Genomic DNA, 22,644 nt, shown 5'->3' with positions numbered 1-22,644 from the left:
AATTCTCTTGGTCAGAATATTGGAGTGGGTAGCCTTTCCCTTCTCCAGGGGATCTTCCCAACTCAGGGATCAAATCCAGATCTCCCTCATTGCAGGCGGATTCTTCACCAGCTGAGCCACAAGGGAAGCCCAAACCAACTGAGCTATCAGGGAAGCCCTCAATATATGCCAATCTCAAGTTGAATTTAAAGTTTTTTTCTCCTCACTGCAGGCTGGACCAATGGCTCCAGGGGTATGAAGTGGAAAGGACACATGATTAGTTGTTGAAGTATGTAGTGGTGTGTGTGTGTGTGTGTGTGTGTGTGTGCATGTGTGTCTGGTGATCCTGGTTCTAGAATACCTGTCCTTTTCTTTTCGAGCTCTAAGTCTTCCGATGCTGAAAGCTGAGAGGGAGAATGGAAGGACACACGTCCTTTTGTCTACCTGCTTATCGGCACAGTGCCCTCTGGAAGGGCTGTGGCTGCTTCCCTGGATGGTACACACTCACTGTCCTCTGTGTGACTGGCCTGCTGATGTTCTCAGAGGCACAAGGGTACATTCTGGTGGGTTCTGCGAGGCCTTCCATTACAAGTTTCTTTGAAGTGGGTTCTTCCTTAATGGCCTCCTTCAGCTACTTCCTGGAAGTACACAGCCTCTTGTTCCTGGAATCTTCCTACCTCATGGGCTTTTCTCTTGGGTCAGGTATTGACACGATTTTACCAAGGTGCACCCTCCATGGTTATCACAATCAATGAGAGATCTACACATTTTTGTACAAAGGTGACATCGAGGCTGCTTCCTTACCCTCTTTCTTTCTGTCCCGCCATCTTTCTTTCCCAGTTCTCTTTCCTCTCAGCAGTAGTGTCAGGGCAGATCAACATATCTGTTGGCCTGAGTTGACAAATAGTGGAATGAATTGCCAGTCCTCCTCTCTACTGTGATCTCCAATCTCCGATATTTACCAAAATTCCGAAGGAGAGATAAAAGCCAGAACCTCCACCACAGGTTAACTACTTGGAGCTGCTTCTTCTTCCCCCTGAGGTGAAGTTGGAGGCAGATAATTGTCCCGTATTTGCTGAAAAAGCCCTGGAGGCATGATCTGGTCTCAGTGCTTGGCAACTATCTTTGCAAGTCAGTTTCTTGTCTCTTTGGTCCTGGTTTGGACCAAATCACCAGTTCTGCAGGAATAGAAAATGGCCCATTCAGTACACTGAATTTTAATATTTTACAAGGTACACAGTAGGTGGACAAGAAGATGCAGTTCATGCATACGTTGATAATAGTTGTTAGCTGCTTTTTAAAAAGTTTCTTCTCTTTTTTAAAGAGTGAGAATGTTGAACTCAGGGAAAGTTTATTAAGCAGCAGAAGTTTAGATCAGACTAAGCAAGAGGCTAGTCAGAATCTGCACGTATAGTTGTCGTGAGGGTCAGATGAAAACATTAATCAGAAACTAGGCAGAGAAAAAAGAAACAGTATATCATAAAAATGAGGACCTAGGACAGGGAACAGCATAGATTTCTTGCAAAGAATCAGGACTAGAATATACATAAAATGGAATATATAGAGGGACTTTGTAGAATAGGACAGCAAATTCTGGTACTGAAATCTTCATGAAGACTGAGACCATATCCTTATTCATTTTTACATTTCTGAAACATCATATATAATTGGTACTCAATAAATGTCTGTGGTGTTGGAGAAGACTCTTGAAAGTCCCTTGGACTGCAAGGAGATCAAACCAGTCAATCCTAAAGGAAATCAACCCTGAATATTCATTGGAAGGACTGTTGCTGAAGCTAAAGCTCCAGTACTTGGGCCACCTGATGGGAAGAGCTGACTCACTGGTAAAGACCCTGATGCTGGGAAAGGTTGAGGGCAGGAGGAGAAGGGGCAGTAGAAGATGAGATGGTTGGATGGCATCATTGACCCAATGGACATGAGTCTGAGCCAATGCCGGGAGACAGTGAAGGACAGGGAAGCCTGGCGTGCTGCAGTCTATGGGGTTGCAGAGTCAGGCATGGCTTAGCAATTGAATGACAACAACAAGGTTTGTTGAGTGAATTAATCAATTCAGGATACCAGTGTAAAAGAAAACCTGATAATAAAGTAACTTTTGTTTCTGCATAGAGCAGGGAGCCACAGACTAAGGCCCTTCGGCCATTTCTGCTACTGCCTGCTTTTGTAAATAAGTTTTATTGGAACACAGCCGTGTACTTCTGTTTACATATTGTCTTTGATTGCTTTCACACTACAATGGCAGAGTTGAATAGTTTCGACAGAGACTGCAAGTCTAAAATATTGACTGTCTGGCCCTTTATAGAAAAAGTTTTCTGACCCCTGGCCAAGAAGTTTAAAACTGATCTTATATAAGCTTCCAGTTGAACATGACTCAGTCGCAGCATGGGTAAGTCAGGTCCAGAGGTCAATGGGAGCACCCGGCTGTTTCATCCGACAATGCCAAGCCCTGGGAACCACGGTGAGGTGGACGTGACAGGTCTGTCAGAGCCAAGAAGAAAGTCATCTTGACGCAGGCCAGTGACCTCGTCTCTCCCTTCTCGGAACTATCTTTGTATCTCTCTGATGCTCACTGTGTACTTTTGATTATCATGATTCGTGTCTTCTTTCTCCAATTCATTGTGGACTAGAGGAGGGCAGAGATGGCATTTTGTCCATGTTTTTATCCTAAGGGTCCAGCGATGCTTCTGGTTAATCAGGTACTGATTTAGAAGATGAGTTTTAGCTAACAGGATTATAGTGCTATCTGCAGGAGAAGAAAAGCCAAGTCTGGCAGCTCAGTGACAGATGGTTTTTAATTATTAGTAAACAAGAGACTGAACTGGACTGAACTGAAACAAGAGACTGGGGCTTCCCAAATGGCACAGTGGTAAAGAATCCACCTGCCAATGCAGGAGATGCAAGAGATGCAGGTTCAATCCCTTGGTCAGGAAGATCCTCTGGAGTACGAAATGACAACCCACTCCAGTATCTTTGCCTGGGAAATCCCATGGACAGAGGAACCCGGTGGGCTACAGTCCATGGGGTCGTAAAGAGTCAGATGTGATTGAATGACTGAGAATGCTCGCAAACAAGAGATCAGGTCAATGAAAGTCAGTCTGGAGCAGAGTGTTCGAGGGACTGATAACACCAACGCATAGCTCTGACTGATACAGTTCATGGACTTGTTCAGATGTTCTGGGGCTTTTTTACGTGCCCAAAGGCCAAAAGCATTTCTCTTTTTCACATGGGAGCAGAACCTCAAGCTTAAAGCATTCTCAGTAATTAAATGAATTCTCTTAGCCAATTTTGGCAGAGAATGGCTTCCTTTGGCTCACAAAATGAGGTTCTGGATTTGACAGTGGGGCCTCCTCCTTACATATTTGTCCAGGCACATCACTCACCGACAAATGCTTAATGAGCTACTACATTGAGCCAGGCCCTTTGAGAGCTTGGGTTTAAACTGTCTGTTTTTCCATTATGAAATGCTAAGATGATAAACAAACACTCCAATTTAGTGACAACTTTATGATATATTGGGGTGCAAGGAAGGAAAGTTGATTGGCTAGTTGCCTAGGTGGGTGTGTACCTCGAGGCAGAGGGTCTGGGTGTGTAGCAAGCTTCTGACAAGTCTCAATTTTTTCCTGTTTTTGCCCAAAGAAAAGAAATCTCTGGTAGGCGGATTTGGGTACTCCTCCTTCTGCTTTTTTTTTTTTTTTTTTGGAAAGGAAGATAAGTAGCTACTGTCTAAGCTTGGTTTTGTTCCTTTCATGAAATTCCCTTATGCATACCTAAGTTTAGATATTCAAACTCAGAATGTCAAGTATGAGAAACACCTTTGTTAAGGAACTAAAAAGATCTTTGGAGAAGATTTACAAGGTTTATTAGTATGCAGGACTAAACTGGAGAAGGAAGAAACATTGTAAGACATCAATACTTTTCTTACAGGGTTAAGAAAATGACTTATGCTTTAATGTGTGACATTTAATGATTGACTTGATTTCATGAAGATTCCAATAGTTCAAAAGACTTAACATTCCAACAGTGCTGCATTTAGGCGGAATCGGGAATTAGGCCAACTTGCTTTCAGATCTTTCAACTTCCCTTTCAACATACTCCTCTTTCAGTGGCCCCTCCATCTCCCACCTCCAGATGTTCAGTAATCCTCTTCCTTTCTGTTTTCCTTGTCAAAGCTTGACTTGAAGACCCACTCACTAAGCTGAAAAGGGTGGAAGTAGAAAAATATCTCTGATTCCAGCGTATTTGTATTTTAATATGGGATCAAGTCATGTTTTCTAAGGCTGGATCGTGAAGTACAAGGAAATAGGCTCTGGGAATCTTTTTGATGTGATTGCCACCAGGTTCTTCACACAATCTTATTATATAGGCCTTTCCTCCTTCCCTCCCACCCTTCCAAACATACTAACTTTCTACTATATTCCAAAGCCTATTCCAGATGCTTGGTATAGAGCAGTGATTGAGAGCGACATGGAACCTACCCTCTTGGAGCTTTCATTTTTACGGGTAGACAAAAATACCTAAATAAGCAAATAAAATCTTTTTTAGGGATAAATAACGGGGAGAAAATAAAACAAACTAGTAGGCAATAGCATACAGAAGCAATCAGGGCAGACACCTCCAAGGGAAGGACAGCTGCCCCTGAAATGAAGGGGCAGCCAGCCATATGAAGGTCAGTGTGATAGGAATACAGCGACAGAGGGAGGCAGGAATCAAACGAGGCTGGGCAGAACCAGGTGTGGCTCTTTCAGTCCAGGAGAGGAGTTTGGATTTAAGTGCAATGGGACAGACGTTCACTGAAAACTTTCAGCATTTGATAACTTCTATGTGACTTTTTGGAGGCTTTCCAGATGGTGCTAGTGGTAAAGAACCTGCCTGCCAATGAAGGAGAAGCAGGAGATGGAGGTTCTATTCCTGGGTCATTAAGATCCCCTGGAGGAGGGCATGGCAACCCACTCCAGTATTCTTGCCGGGAGAGTCCCATGCACAGAGGAGCCTGGCGGGTTACAGTCCATAGGGTCACACAGAGTTGGACACGACTGTAGCAACTTAGCCTGCCTGCACACGCATGGGACTCCACTAAGAATATCAGCTGTTCGGTTTGTTGTGGTTTATTTTTCAACTCTTGGGAGAAGCTTTCAGCTTTCCATATATTCTCTTGCTGTTGAAGCATTTCCAGTACTCTCTGGGATGCTCATTTTTCTGCTTGGCATATTCTGCTTTGTGGTTCATTAAACTCTCACCCTAGCGAGAATGCAACCTCAGTGATATAACCTACAATCTCACAAACTTAGGGTTGTGATTTAGAGATCACTGTGTTTCCTGCAGTGCCTTCCTGTGTTTTCTGCTTCCTAAACACTTAGTAATAATTGTTAATGAATTGCTTAGTTCTCTGGGGAAGCTTTGAGAAGAGTGGGTGTATGTTTCCATTTTGACCCATCACAAGGCCTAGGGCAATGTCACCCACAGAATGAGAATGTATGCTAAGTCAGGTTGTGCAGAATGGAACCTGGTGAAACAACGATTAACACAGAATAGTTCATTGATAAACACTGACTTTGTTGCGGTCTTGGTAAAGTAATATACAGCAAATAAAGCCTTTAAGCAGGCTTCCCAAGCGGTGCTAGTGGTAAAGAACCTACCTGCCAATGCAGGAAATATAAGAGACATGGGTTCGATCCCTGGGTGGAGAAGATCCCCTGGAGGAGGGCACGGCAACCCCCTCCAGTATTCTTGCCTTGAGAATCCCCATGGACAGAGTGGCTGGCTATAGTCCATAGGGTTGCAGAGTCGGACTGAAGAGACTCAGCATGCACACAAAACCTTTAACCATCCTAACAATACAATGAAACTGTGGGTTGAGTATATATTTCAGTAAGATATTTTAAATAATCAAGAAGCTACAAGAGGTCTGAAATAATTTAGGAGCTGTAAATCCACGGGGTGTATTAATAGAGTAGACACATGTTTACAATAGTTAATGTAAGAAAATATTTTTCTAATATTGTTTTCTGTTTCACATTATCAATACAACTGATTCATTACTTTGACTCTAATTTGTCTTCATTTGTTTTTCTATTGCAGTATATAGTAAGCAAGTCTATGTTTACTCTGATAATAACACCTCATGAATTTACAGCTTCTAGACCCAGCTCCACCTTTGTAGTTGAGCCTCACAGGAAAACTGTTCAATCCCCTTGATCATTTAGGTCACTCTTCTTACCACCTGTTCTTAAGTTCTGAAGTGCCTCATTTGCATTCCCACATGGTCTCTCTAGCAGAACACTTTTGCCTGAATAACTTTTGGCTTTGATGCCATTTGTTGGCTGTTGCAGCTTTGAGATGATATACTTCACAACAGTTCATAATAATGCTAAATTAGTACTCCAGAATAGCAGTTTAGAGCTCAAAGAAATACTCTAGTTATTCCTATTACTATGCCCTTCCTTAGGAAGGGTACCTCAGTTCAGTTCAGTTCAGTCACTCAGTCATGTCCAACCCTTTGGCTTCCCTGTCCATCACCAACTCCCAGAGCTTGCTCCTGTCCATCGAGTCGGTGATGCCATCCAACTATCTCATACCCTGTTGTCCCCTTCTCCTTCTGCCTTCAATCTTTCCCAGCATCAGGGTCTTTTCCAAGGAGTCAGTTCTTTGCATCAGGTGGCCAAAGTATTGGAGTTTCAGCTTCAGCATCAGTCCTTCCAATGAATATTCAGAACTGATTTCCTTTAGGATGAACTGGTTGTATCTCCTTGCAGTCCAAGGGACTCTCAAGAGTCTTCTCCAACACCATAGTTCAAAAGCATCAATTCTTTGGTGCTCAGCTTTCTTTATAGTTCAACTCTCACATCCATACATGACTACTGGAAAAACCATAGCTTTGACTTGACAGACCTTTGTGGGCAAAGTAATGTCTCTGCTTTTTAATATGCTGTTTAGATTGGTCATAGCTTTTCTTTCAAGGAGCAAGCGTCTTTTAATTTCATGGCTGCAGTCACCATCTGCAGTGATTTTGGCGCCCCCTCCAAAAAGTCTCACTGTTTCCATTGTTTCCCAATCTATTTGCCATGAAGTGATGGGACTGGATGCCATGATCTTAGTTTTTGAATGTTGAGATTTAGTCCAACTTTTTCACTCTCCTCTTTCACTTTCATCAAGAGGCTCTTTAGTTCTTCTTCACTTTCTGCCATAAGGGTGGTGTCCTCTGCATTTCTGAGGTTATTGATATTTCTCCCGGCAATCTTGATTCCAGCTTGCGCTTCATCCAGTCTAGCATTTCACATGAGGTAGTTTGCATAAGTTAATAAGCAGGGTGACAATATACAGCCTTGATGTACTCCTTTCCCAATTTGGAACCAGTCTATTGTTCCATGTCTGGTTCTAACCTGCTTCTTGACCTGCATACAGATTTCTCAGAAGGCAGGCAGGTGGTCTGGTATTCCCATCTCTAGAAGAATTTTCCACAATTTGTGTGATCCACACAAAGGCTTTAGCGTAGTCAATGAGGCATAAGTAAATGCTTTTCTGGAATTCTCTTGCTTTTTTGATGATCCAACAAATGTTGGCAATTTAATCTCTGGTTTCTCTGCCTTTTCTGAATCCAGCTTGAAAATCTGGAAGTTCACAGTTCATGTACTGTTGAAGCCTGGCTTGGAGAATTTTGAGCATTACTTTGCTAGCTCCTAATACCTGGAATAACATGTAAATTTGGCCCTGGAATACAAAATGAAGCAGGGCAAAGGTAACAGAATATTATCAAGAGAACCCACTGGTTATAGTAAACACCCTCTTCCAACAACACAAGAGAAGACTCTACACATGGACATCACCAGATGGTCAATACTGAAATAAAATTGATTATATTCTTTGCAGCCAAAGATGGAGAAACTCTATACAGTCAGCCAAAACAAGACTGGGAGCTGACTGTGGCTCAGATCATGAACTCCTTATTGCCAAAATCAGACTTAAATTGAAGAAGGTAGGGAAAACCACTAGACCATTCAGGTATGACCTAAATCAAATCCCTTATGATTATACAGTGGGAGTGGCAAATAGGATCAAGGGATTAGATCTGATAGACCCAGTGCCTGAAGAACTATGGACAGAGGTTTGTAACATTGTACAGGAGGCAGTGATCAAGACCATTCTCCAGAAAAAGAAATGCAAAAAGGCAAAATGGTTTTCTGAGGAGGCCATACAAATAGCTGTGAAAAGAAGAGAAGCGAAAGGCAAAGGAGAAAAGGAAAGATATACCCATTTGAATGCAGAGTTCCAAAGAGTAGCAAGGAGAGATAAGAAAGCCTTTCTCGGGACTTCCCTGGTGGTCCAATGGCTAAGACTCCATGCTCCCAGTGCAGGGGACCCGGGTTCAATCCCTGGTCAGGGAACTAGATCCCACATGCCACAACTAAAGAGTTTGTATGCCGCAAGTAAAGACCTGGTGCAAATAAATAAATAAATAAATAAAAGAAAGCCTTTCTCAGAGATCAATGCAAAGAAACAGAGGAAAACAATAGAATGGGAAAGACTAGGGATCTCTTCAAGATAATTAGAGATACCAAGGGAACATTTCATGCAAAGATGAGCACAATAAAGGACAGAAAGGGTATGGACCTATCAGAAGCAGAAGATATTAAGAAGAGGTGGCAAGAATACACAGAAGAACTGTACAAAAAAGATCTTCATGACCCAGATAGTAAGGATGGTTTGATCTCTCACCTACAGCCAGACATTCTGGAATGCAAAGTCAAGTGGCCCTTAGGAAGCATCACTATGAACAAAGCTAGTGGAGGTGATGGAATTCCAGTTGAGCTATTGCAAATCCTAAAAGATGATGCTGTTAAGATGCTGCACTCAATATGCCAGCAAATTTGGAAAACTCAGCAGTGGCTACAGGACTGGAAAAGGGCAGTTTTCATTCCAATCCCAAAGAAAGGCAATGCCAAAGAATGTTCAAACTACCACACAATTGCAGTCATCTCATTTGCTAGGAAGGGTACCTACATACTGAGTGTTTGGAAATAGGAACGTTAGGATTTAATCCTAATTATGCCTTTAACTAAGCCACTCAATCACCTAGTATTTTAATTTTTTCGACCATAAAATCTGCAGTGAGGTGGTATTAGACAGGTAATTGCTAATTTCAATCTCCCTCCTGGTTTCAAATTTCTATAATTCTAATAATCCTTCACGTGCTTTAAACATTTCTGATGCAGATGGTGAGTTGCACGTTGCTGATGAGATAGTTTGACCTTGCAAGCTGAACAAATAATCGCCAACATTTGTTGAGGGTTTTTACCAAGTGCCAGGTGTAAAGAGTTGCACCTCACACGATCTCATTCATCTAATCCTTCCAACAGCCTTCTTAAGAATTAATAATCCTATTTTATAAACGAGGAGGCAGATAATTTAGATGTTGACCTCAGTTTGTACTTAGAAGTGTTATGTGGGAGTAGAGTCCTCATTTCTAACATTTCTCCAATTCACACGCAAGTTCTATGGAGCGCTTCAACGTTAAATGGAATGCCCTTTTAGGAACGAAATAAGACTCAGTACAAGAGTTGTCTCTGCGGAAAGAAAACCAGCAGTTGCCCACAAGGTTGTACGCAGGCACAGTGCCCCGCTGCATAGGTGCGCGTGATTCTTGTGCCCAAGGGGACAAACTAGCAAGGTGAGTCAAAGCGAACTACCATAAAGCACGGTTCGCTCCCGAGGTCCTAGATGCGCTGCAGCTGCAGGACGTGCGCGTTGCTGCGCGTCGGCAGGTCAGCTCCGGCGCCTTGCTGCTGGAAGAGTCCATTAGGGACGGCCAAGGCAGGGTGTTCCGGCCGCCGGAGGGCCGGACCTGGCGGCCCGCTGCGCAGACAAGGGCGCGCCGCCTTGGGCGGCCACCCCCGCTCCGCTGGTCAGGTGAGCGCAGCCCGGGGAGCCGCGTGTCCGATTGGAGCAGCTGGAGGAGGCCGAGGGGAGGGTGAGTGGGGGAGGATGGAGCCACCTTCCTGATGCGACCGCGGGAGAAAGACTTGGCAGCACCCGGGCGAAGTGTGCGGACGCGAGCGGCAGGCGGAGCGAGGATAGGGCGAAGGGAGGCTCGGCGGGGACCTCAGGGCGCGCGCGGATGTCGGTGTCCCCGGGGCCAGGTAGGCGGTGGCTCTGCGGGATGGTCCTGCGAGCCTCGGGGTGGCCCGCGGGAGCGCCGCAGCATCCCGGCCGTGCGGGGTGGCTCGCCCGCACCTGTTGCGGGTGGTGTGGGCGGCGAGCGAGCCACGCGCTGCGGCTCATCCAGGCGTGCCGCCCGCGGCCACACCGCCTGCCGTCCCGGCGGGGCAGCTGGCGTGGCGATCCCCAGCCGCCTCCGCCGAAGCCGCCTCATCTCACGGAAGGTGGGAAGCGAGCGAGCGGAGGGAGATAAAAGTTTTCTTCTCTTTCTGCCTGTTTGAAACTTGAATTCCGGCTTGAGTTTTAGACAGTCTGCTTAAAAAACAACTGATCTCTAGATCTATCTAAAGCGCGCATTAGATAATAATTAATAACGGGAAGGTTGAGATAAATTGAAAGAGTCTTTAGGTTCCAAAACAACCGCTCCAGTCGAAGAACTTTCAGGGAATTGATTTCAGGAAAGTAGGAATTAGCCTGGAACTGTAGAATAATGTGTATTAAAAACTTACCCATTTTTAATGTTTTAAACTATTTGAAAATTGATTTTTTCTTGAAACCAAAACTGAAGAAATTATGGCAGTTTTCATTAAGGGGAAAAGCTGATTTTAAGGTGCCGCGTTTACTTATTCTGTATAACTTTTCTTTTAAGCCATCTTTTCACGTTTCACAGAATCCTCAGTCTGTAAAAATGGGTGTAATGTGTTTATATGTTAGCTGTTCACTGTTTTAGAGATTACTGATATCAGATCTTAACGATGCATAATTACTGTCAATTAGAATAAAGCTCAAAAAATGTACTTTAAGACACTCAACATTATATGCAAATGCTTGCTGAAATTATTACTTTATATTACTAAAGTTCTTTTTCCTCCTCAATGTGTCATTTATCAAAAGAGCCAGATAGAACTGTAAAACATATAAAAGGAAAAAAAGATGTTCTGTGTCTAGTGATGATACAAATGAACTCCAGCAATCTGTTTGTTTGGGGGTTATTTCCTAGTCTGTAGGGATATGCCAAATGCGCCTTGAATTGTGTTGCAGTAAAGCATTTTAAATATATGTGTTTAGATACAACATCCTGGCTCTGCCATTAATACAGTGACTTTGGACATTCGTTCACCCTTCTGTGCCTTAGTTTCTTCATTTATAAAGTAAAGGGATTGGACTAGGTGCTTGAAAAGACTTAATTCAGCTAGAAATGAAATATCTCAAGATTACAACTTTAAAAAAAGGAGTAACCAAAATGTATACACTGGAAATAAGTATGACCCAAACTGGTCCATGTTCCTGTTTCCATGATGAGTGACGCTAGCAGTTGCCCAGTATTGAATGCTTGCTATCTAATGAATTCTGAGAAGCCCTTTATATAGTTTATTTAACACTCACAACAAGATGTAAATTAAATAGTATTACCCAGTTTACAGATAATGCCAGTGATTGTAGACTAGATAATGTAAATAATTGTAGACCAGAATGTAAGTCCGTAATGGAGGTGAAAGTAAATTACAAAACAACATGGAGTCTTAATATCATCAGATGTAGAAATGATGAATTAGCTACTCCTTTATTATATTTTAATAACAGTTATAGTTTGTGTTATGTATATACTTATCAAATATTGAGTGCTAATTATATTCATTGTCAGAAAATGATAACATAAGGTATATTTGGAACACAAATACTTTTGTGATAATCATGGATAGAAATGATATGAGGGAGGCTAGGGTTACACAAAAGTATTTCAGATATCTTTCTAGTTGGAGGTATTGTTGGCCTTGGTACATGCAAAGAAGAAGTGTTCAAAGAGGAATCAGCTGTGACTAAACCCTTTTGTACATATTCCCATGATGAGTGATAGCCACATTTTTCAAAAGTCCACTATATACCAGCTTTGTATTTAATTGGCAAATATTACTTGATTTGCACATGAAGAAACTGAAGCAGAAAGATCTATGCTCTGGAAAGGTCCACAAAGAAAACACATTTTAACTCACATTAGGTGTGTGATCATTTATTGCTCAAAAATTCATAAGCTGTGAACATAGCATTGAAATCCTCAATCACTGGGAGGAGGCTTGCAGCCAAACTAGACTAATCCCTTTTATTTTTGGGGAAACTGGAACTTTCTAAGTTAAGAGACTCACTTAAAGTCACATATTCTGTTTTCCCACTTATGACTTTAGATCTGTATATTCCCAGAAACAAATAAGTGAGAAGCATATTAACAGATTAACTTGGTCATTAAATGTTTAATTTATTGCCTTTCAACCAAATGCTGCCTAATGTTCTTTTTGATATTGCTGACCTCCTGTTATTGAAAATTTCAAGGTTGCCCCAATTAGGACACAAAATCTTTGAGGACAGTGAGTATATTTTGTATTTCTCTAGTATCTGTAGGATTTAGCAAAGTGATATATTGAACAAATGGCTTTGTCACCTGTTTACCTGTGACAAGGGTCCAGAGTTTGGATCTAGTTTTGATGCACTGGATCCAGAGTTTGCACAGTGGAAGCACTATGCCATCACTGCTTTGGCTTCGTGTACAGAGCAACTAGACAATTGATACATGCTCAGAAAGTGTATTAAGCTGCTTAGACGATGGTTATTTAATTTTACTATCAAATGTATATAGTATGTTGCCGTGGAGATGGATGGGCATTTCCCTGATTTCGTGGGGGGAAAAAATCACACAGCTAAGTATTACACACAGTTGAGTGTGCACATCTCTCTGACTTTTTTCCCAGTTGTAAAGTTAATACAAATTCATGTAGTAAATTCAAATGGTACAGAAAAGAAAAAAAAAAGAAAAATCCCCAGGAACTCCACTATCCAAAGGTTTTGGTGACCAGCCAGCCAGAGAGATGTCTTCCTTCTACTGACTCCTGCCTAATCAGGGTGAGAGGTGAATTATTTATTTAAACCGTTGATGGTTTAAAGCTCTATTTAGTCTTATATTCTCTCACTCAACTGTTCTATAAACAAAGATGTTTGCTGAGAAATGAAGATAAGCATGCCGCTAATAAACTGGACTGTCTCCTCATGCAGAATGAAGTAGTGCAGAAAGTTGATTTTGCCACATAATGTATGTCTGTTTTTTTCCCTTCAGCAGGCAGGACTGGGGGCACAGAAGGCATCTTTGAATGTATGGAGGATTCTCTGATATGCTGGGATGTCAGGCCACACAGGAAGCCAGAGCAACAGAGCTCTGTGGTCCTGATAAGAGGTGTGGCAGAGGAAGAGGAGGGTGGAACTGGGACACAGGAGGCTGTGGGAATACAAAGGCTGTGTTTTCTGATTGCACTGGGACACACTATACACTTTAAAATGTCCCACGCCAAGTCCCTCCCACAGCTGTCGGGCAGGTGGTCACTGGGCCCTTTCTGGTGCAGTCAGGCGTAAGTCTGCCTGTCCCTCGGAGTGGGGGCAGGATGCTGAAAGGGCAACTTCTCATTCATTTATTCAGGATTCTGAAAACTCAGAATGGACCTCCTTTCATCTAAAGGAGTCAAACTGACTGTTGGGATAGTGGTCCATCCATGAGTTTTGAACTTATACAAAATTATTAGTTATAGAGGAAGGCTGGGGCTTCTATTTGAGAGAGACAATGCCAGCTCTCTCTCTCTGCATTTGAATATCTTTATATTGTAAATGTTAGTTTTAAAGATTATTTGATTATTTGCATTTCATAGATGTATATGTCATTTAAAATTCCTTTTCCCGGGGCATGTTTTCTTGATTTGTACGATGTATTTGGGAGTGGAATTCTTTCATGCTTTACTTTATTAGGGGCTTAACATGGCTTAAGTCCAACCATCTGTTCCAGTCTTGGCACATGAGCACATTAGTGGTGGTGGTAGGGGCTAAATAACATTCCCACAATTTAAAGGTTAGGGAAAGAGCTACCTTAATGAATAGATTTCAAACGATTCTCAGCAAGACAATAGTGCAGAAGTGGAGTAAAAATGCATTTCATTCTCTGAAGTACAAGGTTCCCTGTCTGTCTTTAGTTTTGCTGAAAGGCAATTAGCATTTCAGCTAGCCAATTTGCTTACATGCAACGAAGTACTTGGGTTTATAATTTGCTGCTGTCTGTCTGAAGCTGTTGAGTCCAGCTCTTATGTAATCCTCTCCAAGTAGCCTTCTCTCCAGCATAGTTATTGTTGCTGGTCTTAAATAACTAATCAACAGAGAGTTTTCCTTGCCTTCAACTGTAGGGTGCCATAGGGCATGGAAAATGAAATGCCAAGCTAATAAGGGGATGATTGTAATTATTAAATAGTCATTATTGAAATGGGGCACAGGTTGAAAGATGCTGAATAGCTTCAAATCAAATGCAACTTCAAAAAGGCATTGTGTGGTACTCTTAATAGTTTATTTCTGCATGTAGTATGTGCAATAAACAGAGGGTATATATTAATATATTAGAATTAACTGAGGAAGATGACTCAAAATTCACAAAAAAAGAAGCAATTCTTAATTAATTATATTGACTCTGCTCCTTTCTGCAAGAAAGAATTCTGTGGGGAGTATGTTTAAAGAGAAAATAATTTTTTTCTTAAGTGTTACAACAAATAAACAAGTGCTCTGAGGCATATTGTGGAAATAATTCAAGGGTTTGTATTTGTATGCTAGTTGGAAATAAGATTTTGTAGGCTTCTTTAGTCATGAATTCTGATTATTAGGGTGCTGTTAGTATATTTCATGCATATAGTGATATCCCTCTGAAAGAGCCACTGTGTATTATGATAATCCTTTTGTTAGGATAATTGGAATAATATTATCCTTTAAACCATGTCATGGGGCAATAATTCAATTTAGCTCATCTTTTAATACAATCCTGTTTTTGCAAAGTTATAGTTATATAATTATTTGGAAGTAAAATAATACATTCCTCATTTTTCGAAGAATGTTTAACTGAAAGAAGGCTTGTATTAGATACCAGCCTTGTAAGTGATCATTATAATTGAGAACATATATGAAAGAACTGCATGATCTTTATATTTCCAGTTGGTGATATAAAGACAAAGCCCTATTTGTAGCTATAAATAGAGTGGTTTGTATATTGTTCAACTGCATTCGCCAGTGTTGATGAGTAGGAATGGATCAAAGGCTTACCTGTCCTCTGGCAGACTAGTCAACTCAGGATGGAAAGTGTCCTGGAAACAGGGGGACTTGATCTGCACTTTGAAGAGTGGTAAAGGAGGGGGAGAGCTGAGAGGCAGAGAGAAGGGCCTGGGGAATGTCTTGGATCAAAGGTGCACAGGTAGGAATGATCTGGCTGTCTCGTCCCAGATACACATTAGATCAACTTGTTGACAGAAGAGAAAAAGATGACTGAATGTATGGTGGTATGAATTTTTTTTTAATTGAGATATAATTCACTAACAACAACAACAACAAAAATCCACCTTTCAAAGTAGACAATTCGGTGTCACTTAATGTGTTTACACATTTGTGCCACTGTCAACACTGTCATTCCAGAACATTTTCATCACCTCAAAAAGAAATCCTGTTCCCATTCACCATCACTTCGTGTTGTCTCCCCGCTCTCAAGTCTTTGGCAACCAGTTTACTTTCTGTCCCTACAGACGTGCCTCTTTTAGACATGTTACATACATGGAGTCATCCAGCATATGGCCTTTTGTGTCTGCCTTCTGTCCCTTACCTGATATTTACAAGGTTTGTCACGTGGTAGCGTGTTTGTACACGTAAAGTCCTTTGTTCTTTTTTATGGCTGAATAATAATTCCATTCTGTGAATATACTACTTTTTGTTTATCCATTCATTAATTGATGGACATTTAGATTGTTTCTAATTTTCAACTATTGTATTATGGACAAGTTTGTGTACAAGTTTTTGTGTGAATAAATGCTTTCAGTTCTCTCGGTTAGGAGTGGAATTGCTGGGTCAATAGAGAGGTGAATAAAATAGCCAGGATGCATTTAGAAGAACTTTATCCCTTCTATACATTGTATTAAGCTCAGTGTCGTTGTATAAGGCAGATGATTCAGGTGTGACCTGAAGTTTTATCACTTAGAACTCTACTTGCATAGATCTCTGCCAATTGTGTGTGTGCCAAGTTGTTTCAGTCGTTTCTGACTCTGCAACCCTATGAACTGTAGCCCACTGGGCTCGTCTGTCCATGGGGATTCTCCAGGCAACAATACTAGAGTGGGCTGCCCTATCCTCCTCCTATGAACTATAGTCCACTAGGCTCATCTGTCCATGGGGATTCTCCAGGCAAGAATACTAGAGTGGGTTGCCCTACCCTCCTGCAGGGGATCTTCCCGACTTAGGGACTGAATCCACATCTCTTATGTCTCCTGCATTGGCAGGTGGGTTCTTGACCACTAGTGTCACCTGGGAAGCCCAGATCTTTGCCAATTATAATTCATTTAATACAACCAAACTGTGATAAAATAAAAGAACAGTTTGCAACCAATGACTTCTCCCCCACTAGTGGCTGTAGGTTTTCTTAAGATGGGAAGTATGGTAATGGCTGGCATAATGCTTGACCTTTCTAGGATATGCTAAAATAAAAGATGTGATTGTATGTTACATGATGCACACTGAATTCAATTTTCTGATGACGTCTGTCCTTTCGGTAGGCACTCATCTCTAAATGATATGGTTGAATTGACAAAATGAAATAAATTTATTTTTTCTTCTAAGGTAAATTACAGAGCTTTAAAATGTTATTTTGTTAAGGAGGGCAGTTAATAGATTATTTGATTGAAAGTTGGGCTTTAAGTAAAAGACATGTCCAGTTCACTAATGTATAGTTTGTCAGATATCACTAATTCTGTTGTGTATGTGTGTATATGTGTGTGTGTGTGGGGGGCATGTGTACACTTGTGTATTTATCTGAAACCTTAAGTAATTTCCTAAAAGGGTCTATTGTGCTTTATGAAATAAATTGACATTTGAACAAATTTGTCTAATTTTGGACGAGGCAAAATATCTTAAGCTCTTTTGAAAAAACCTAATATATTTGCTTAGGGCCTTATGATTTGGGCATCCCTTGTGGCTCAGCTGGTAAAGAATCCACCTGCAATACGGGAGACCTGAGTTCGATCCCTGGGTTGGGAAGAGCCCCTGGAGAAGGGAAAGGCTACCCACTCCAGTATTCTGGCCTGGAGAATCCCATGGACTGTATAGTCTGTGGGGTCGCAAAGAGTCGGACACGACTGAGCGACTTTCACTTTGACTTTATGATTCGAAGCATATGTTCACATAAATTAATTCATGTAATCTTAATAACTACTTCATTGTTAGAGCCACTTTGACCTCCTGATGGCAATATTTTCATGCATTTAAAATTTTTAATTATTTATTTTAAAATTAGTTTTTAATTAATTTTATTAGCGTGTAGTTGATTTACAGTGTTGTAGTAGTTTCTTTTGTACCCTGCATTTTTCATAAATTGGAATTTTCAGCTGAGGCACCAAAAAAGTTGTCTATCAAATGTCTATCAAATTATCAAGACTCAGAATTTCAAAGAAGATAACAGAAACTAATTGGATAATTAAAAAATTTCTTCATATAAAGTAAAAGAGTTAAGTCTGAGAGAGGATTTTCTGGGGAGAATTTATATTGGAAATTTGTGGAAGTGCTGTGACTACCCCATCTTGTGTGTATCTGTGTGTATGTGTGTTAGTTGCTCAGTTGTGTCTGACTCTTTGCACCCCATGGACTGTAGCCTGCCAGGCTTCTCTGTCCATGGGATTCTCCGGGCAAGAATACTGGAGTGGGTTGCCATTCCCTTCTCCAGGGGATCTTCCCAATTTAGGGATTAAATCCGGGTCTCCTACATTGCAGGCAGATTCTTTACCATCTGAGTTTGTGCCTCCTCTTGAATGTGGTGGGGAGGGCTTCAGCTCTGCTTGGAGAGTCTGATTTGTGGTTGAGGACAGTAGCAAAAATGTTAACAAGAGAACTCAGCACGATGGAGGGATGTGTCTGGTGATGCTGTGTGCATCACCTTCCACAGCAGCGAAGGGAAGTGAGCCCCAAGAGCCAGCTATGGCACTCACAATAGGGATGTTAGCTGAAGTCATTTTCAAAGGATCTTGCCTAAGAGGACAGCTTGTGGCAGGCCCTAGTTGGGGTAAAAGAAGAGTTAGTGTTAAATTAATTAGAGCTTTGATTGTTATGTGAGTTTGTCAGTAAGTAGGTATTGCTATGAAAGCTTTCAAACATGTACATAAATAGAATAGTAAAATGAATCCCTTTACACCTCTTGCTCAGTTCAGTTCAGTTCACTCACTCAGTTGTGTCCAGCTGTTTGTGACCCCATGAATCGCAGCACGCCAGGCCTCCCTATCCATCACCAACTCCCGGAGTTTACTCAAACTCATGCCCATCAAGTCGGTGATGCCATCCAGCCATCTCATCCTCTGTCATCCCCTTCTCCTCCTGCCCCCAATCCCTCCCAGCATCAGGGGCTTTGCCAATGAGTCAACTCTTCACGTGAGGTGGCCAAAGTATTGGAGTTTCAGCTTCAGCATCAGTCCTTCAATGAACACCCAGGACTGATCTTTAGGATGGACTGGTTGGATCTCCTTGCAGTCTAAGGGACTCTCAAGAGTCTTCTCCAACACCACAGTTCCAAAGCATCAATTTCTCAGTGCTCAGCTTTCTTCACAGTCCAACTCTCACATCCATACATGACCACTGGAAAAACCATAGCCTTGGGCAGATGGACCTTTGTTCAGAATTGGCAATTTTCAAGATTTTCTGTATATGTTTCATGTATCTCAACATATCACATCAGGAAGCTGTAAAAATATGGTTATTTTCTTACATAATCACAATTCTGTCATCTTACCTAACAAAATTAACAATAATCCTATAGTCTTGTTCACTAATGAGTTCATTTTCAAATTTCCTTGATTGTCTCAAATATGTCTTTTTAGAGTTTGATTCTTCTAATTAGGATGTAAATAATTCTTAGCTGTTGCTTCTGACAGAATCTCAAAGTCGTTTTGAATCTCCCTTTTCCCCCATACCTTTGATATGTTGAAGAAATTTGGTAATGTATCACCTGGTGTATCTTCATTTGATTGTGTAACTTTCTTTTTGGAATACTTAATGAGTTTCTTTATCCCCTGTTTTATTTTTTGCCTAGTAAACTGGGAGTTAGCTGTGAAGCCCCCATTGGATTCAGGTTCTGTCTTTTGGACAATATAGGTGGTGCTGTAAACTTTATATGGTGTTTATATGGACATGTCTGGTTCTGTCTTTAGTGACACTAGGCGTCAGCAGTGGATTTGGATTTAAATCAACAGTCAGAAAGCCCAGTCTCTACATTCAGAAGTTTCCCATTAACACCCCACCCCCAGTTTTACTGAGATGTGATTGACATGTAACACTGTATTACTTTAAGGTGTACTGCAAAATGATTTGATATATGTGTATATTGCAAAATGATTACCATAGTAGTTTAGGTAACATCCCTCTCCTCACATAGCTACAAATATTTTTTCTTGTAATGAGAACTTTTAAGATTTTCTCTCCTAGCAGCTTTTGAATATGTATCCCATCTTGTTCACTGTAATCATCATGCTGTGCATTACATTCCCAGAAGTTATAACTGGGAGTTTATAGTTTTTGAACGCCTTTACCCATTTCCACCTCCATCTCCCTCTGGCAGCCCCAATGTAATCTGTTTCTGAGTTTGTTTTTTAAAATGCCACATATAAGTAAGATCATACAATATTTCTCTTTCTTTGTATGACTTATTTCACTTAGCGTAAAATCCTCATGGTCTATCCATGTTGTAAAAATGGCAAGATTTCCTTCTTTTTTATATTAATATTTAATATTTATATATAATTAATATTAATGTATAAATATTATATATATTTAATATATAATAATATTCCTCTGTGTCTGTGTGTGTGTGTGTTTGTATACACATATTTATCACATTATCCATTCATTCATCGATGGGCACTTATGTTGTTTCTATGTTTTGGCTGTTGTAAATAATGCTACAGTGAACATGGTGATACAGATACCTCTTTGAGAGAGTGATTTTGTTTCCTTCAGATATGTTCCTTGAAGGGGAGTTGCTGGATCCTATGGTGGTTCTATTTTTAGTTTCTTTGAGGAACCTTTATAATGTTTTCTGCAGTGGCTGCCCCAGTTTACATTCCCTCCAACACTGCCCAGCTTCTTTTCTCCACATCCTTATCAACACATCCCTTGTCTTTTTTATTACAGCCATTCTAACAGTGTGAGGTGATATTTTATTGTGGTTTTGATTTCATTTCCCTGATGGTTAATGATGTTGAACATCTTTTCATGTACCTGTTGGTCATTTTTATGTCTTCTTTAGGAAATGTCTGTTTAGTTCCTCTGCCTATATTTTAATCACATATTTTTGGTCTTCAGTTTATGAGTTCTTTATATCTTTTGGATAGTAAATTCTTATTAGATACATGGTTTGCAAATATTTTCCTCCATTCTGCAGGTTTCCTTTTCATTTTGTTGATGGCTTTTGCTGAGTGGAAGCTTTTTAGTTTAGTATGGTCCTACTTGCTTAGTTTTGCTTTTGTTGAATTTCCTTTTGATGTAAAATATAAAAAGTCATTGCTGGAACCAGTGTCAGGGAGCTTACCCCCTCGGTTTTCTTTTAGGAGTTTTATGGTTTCAGGTCTTGCATTAGAATCTTTGATCTACTTTTTAAAAAATTTTAATCTAATTGTTTCATCCATGAATGGTCATTTCTTTAGTTATTGTTTTGGAAGTTGCAAAGAGGTGGTTTTCTAACTCTGTCCCTCTTGCCACATTAACTGGAATTTTTTTAAGGAAAACTTTTTCCTTAACTAGGCTATTTGGTTACTCTGAAAAGGAATTTACCCAGGATAGATAGGATAAATATTTAATTCTTTCCCTTTAAATGTTAATTTCAGAGTAAGGAGTTGATGCCCTGGTTGCATTTAGTGGTGACCAATGAGACAGACAGACAGACAGATTGATTTTTGTATCCTTTTAAGCTTAAGGGTTTATGTATTCCATGTATTTCAAACAGTTGCAGTCTTTACCCTCTTAGACAGACAAAGTTTTAATCTTTGGCCAGTGGAAACCCTTCCATATTCCTCTTGTGCCCCACTGACATGACCTCTTTAATCTTCAGTAGCTTCCTTGCTGGTATGAGATGTTCAGGTTCATTTTATTTATTTTCCTCCCCAGGTAATCAGTTATTCCTCTAAAGACCCTTGGTTCCTTTTAGTGGGGAGTGATGTTTAGAAATAAAAATGTGGGCACTAGTAATGCTTACTGTTATGGATTTGTCATTATTTCTAAGCCTTCTTAATGTTCCACAGTCAGGAAACACCTATTTGTACAAAGAAAAAAAGTCATGAGGTGCTACTGCTATTTCCAACTTAGGTTTAACCTTATAAAGACTTGGCATAGCTTCTTGGCTTTTATTATCATTTCTTTCTTCTCTTATATAGTTACTTATTATTTGTTCTATCCTACAACATATGCAGTGTCAATATATATATTCTACAGAGTGTAAAATATGGTCCTGAAATGTGTATTCTACAATATACAAATTTAATTTAAACATAGTAATACTGATATTACCACTGACAGTAAGAATACTGAATGAAGTATAAACTTTCGTTGAAGCAGCGTTTGTCCTTAGAATTTATTCTACTTAGGTCAGATGGTCAAAATACTATGTTCTAAAGCCACTAGAAAGAATTATTTTGTCAGTGATTATATCACCACTTGATATACAATTAATCTTACTTGTTTCAGTTTGTTTGTCCATGTGTTGGTCTGTCTGCAAAAGAAACATTGGCAACATAATTCCAGGGCTCCTAAAAGTGGTTACCTGTGGGTGGCAGGAGAAAGGAATAGATGGATGTAAGTGAGAATTCTCTGAATATACCTTGTTATACTATAGGTTTGAGCTTGTATTCATGGAAATGCATTATATATTTTGAAAATAAAAATCAGATTAAAAAATTACCTATACCTAGAGATGTCAAATAGGCTGCTGAATAAATTCCAAATTTAGAGGTGAAGTTTGGCTTGAGATGTACATTTGGAAGACTGTGTTTAAAGCAGTGAGGTCAATGAGATCCCAGTGAGAATGAATGTAGATGCAGAAGAGGTCTGGGTTTGGGACCTGGACTGTTTTATCACACGGACATCAGAAGACAGGGATCCAGCAAAGGAGACTGAAGGGTACCTAGTGAGTGAGAAGGGAAGGCAGATGAATGTGGCATCAGGAAGCCACATGAGAAAGTGACTCAAGAAGCAGGAATTGACCGACCACCTGCTCTTTCAGTCACATTTAAAAAAAAAAAAATTGACTTTTTGCCTGTGGGCATATAGTTCCCAACCAGGGATGGAACCCACGTCCCCTGCATTGGAAGTGTGGATTCTTTTTTTTTTTGGCATTTGGGATCTTAGTTCACTGACAAGGGATTGAACCCATGACTCCTGTAGTGGAAGCATGGAGTCTTAACCACTGGA

At 40.6% G+C, this 22,644-nt stretch overlaps 1 protein-coding gene across 1 annotated transcript in view; it reads left to right on the top strand.

The window, feature by feature from the left end:
- The first annotated feature begins 10,012 nt into the window (after positions 1-10,012).
- Positions 10,013-22,644, top strand: part of ADGRV1 (adhesion G protein-coupled receptor V1) — a 541,109-nt gene continuing 528,477 nt past the window's right edge. The window contains exon 1 of the mRNA XM_043464669.1: positions 10,013-10,130. Within this exon, the coding sequence (XP_043320604.1) occupies positions 10,109-10,130 (22 nt within the window). The 5' untranslated portion in view covers positions 10,013-10,108. The remainder of the gene's footprint in view (positions 10,131-22,644) is intronic.

Source organism: Cervus canadensis, chromosome 4 (assembly GCF_019320065.1).
Source record: "Cervus canadensis isolate Bull #8, Minnesota chromosome 4, ASM1932006v1, whole genome shotgun sequence".
Taxonomy (NCBI): Eukaryota; Metazoa; Chordata; class Mammalia; order Artiodactyla; family Cervidae; genus Cervus; species Cervus canadensis.
Note: the sequence above shows the minus strand (reverse complement) of the source record. Positions and strands in the feature narration are given on the sequence as shown.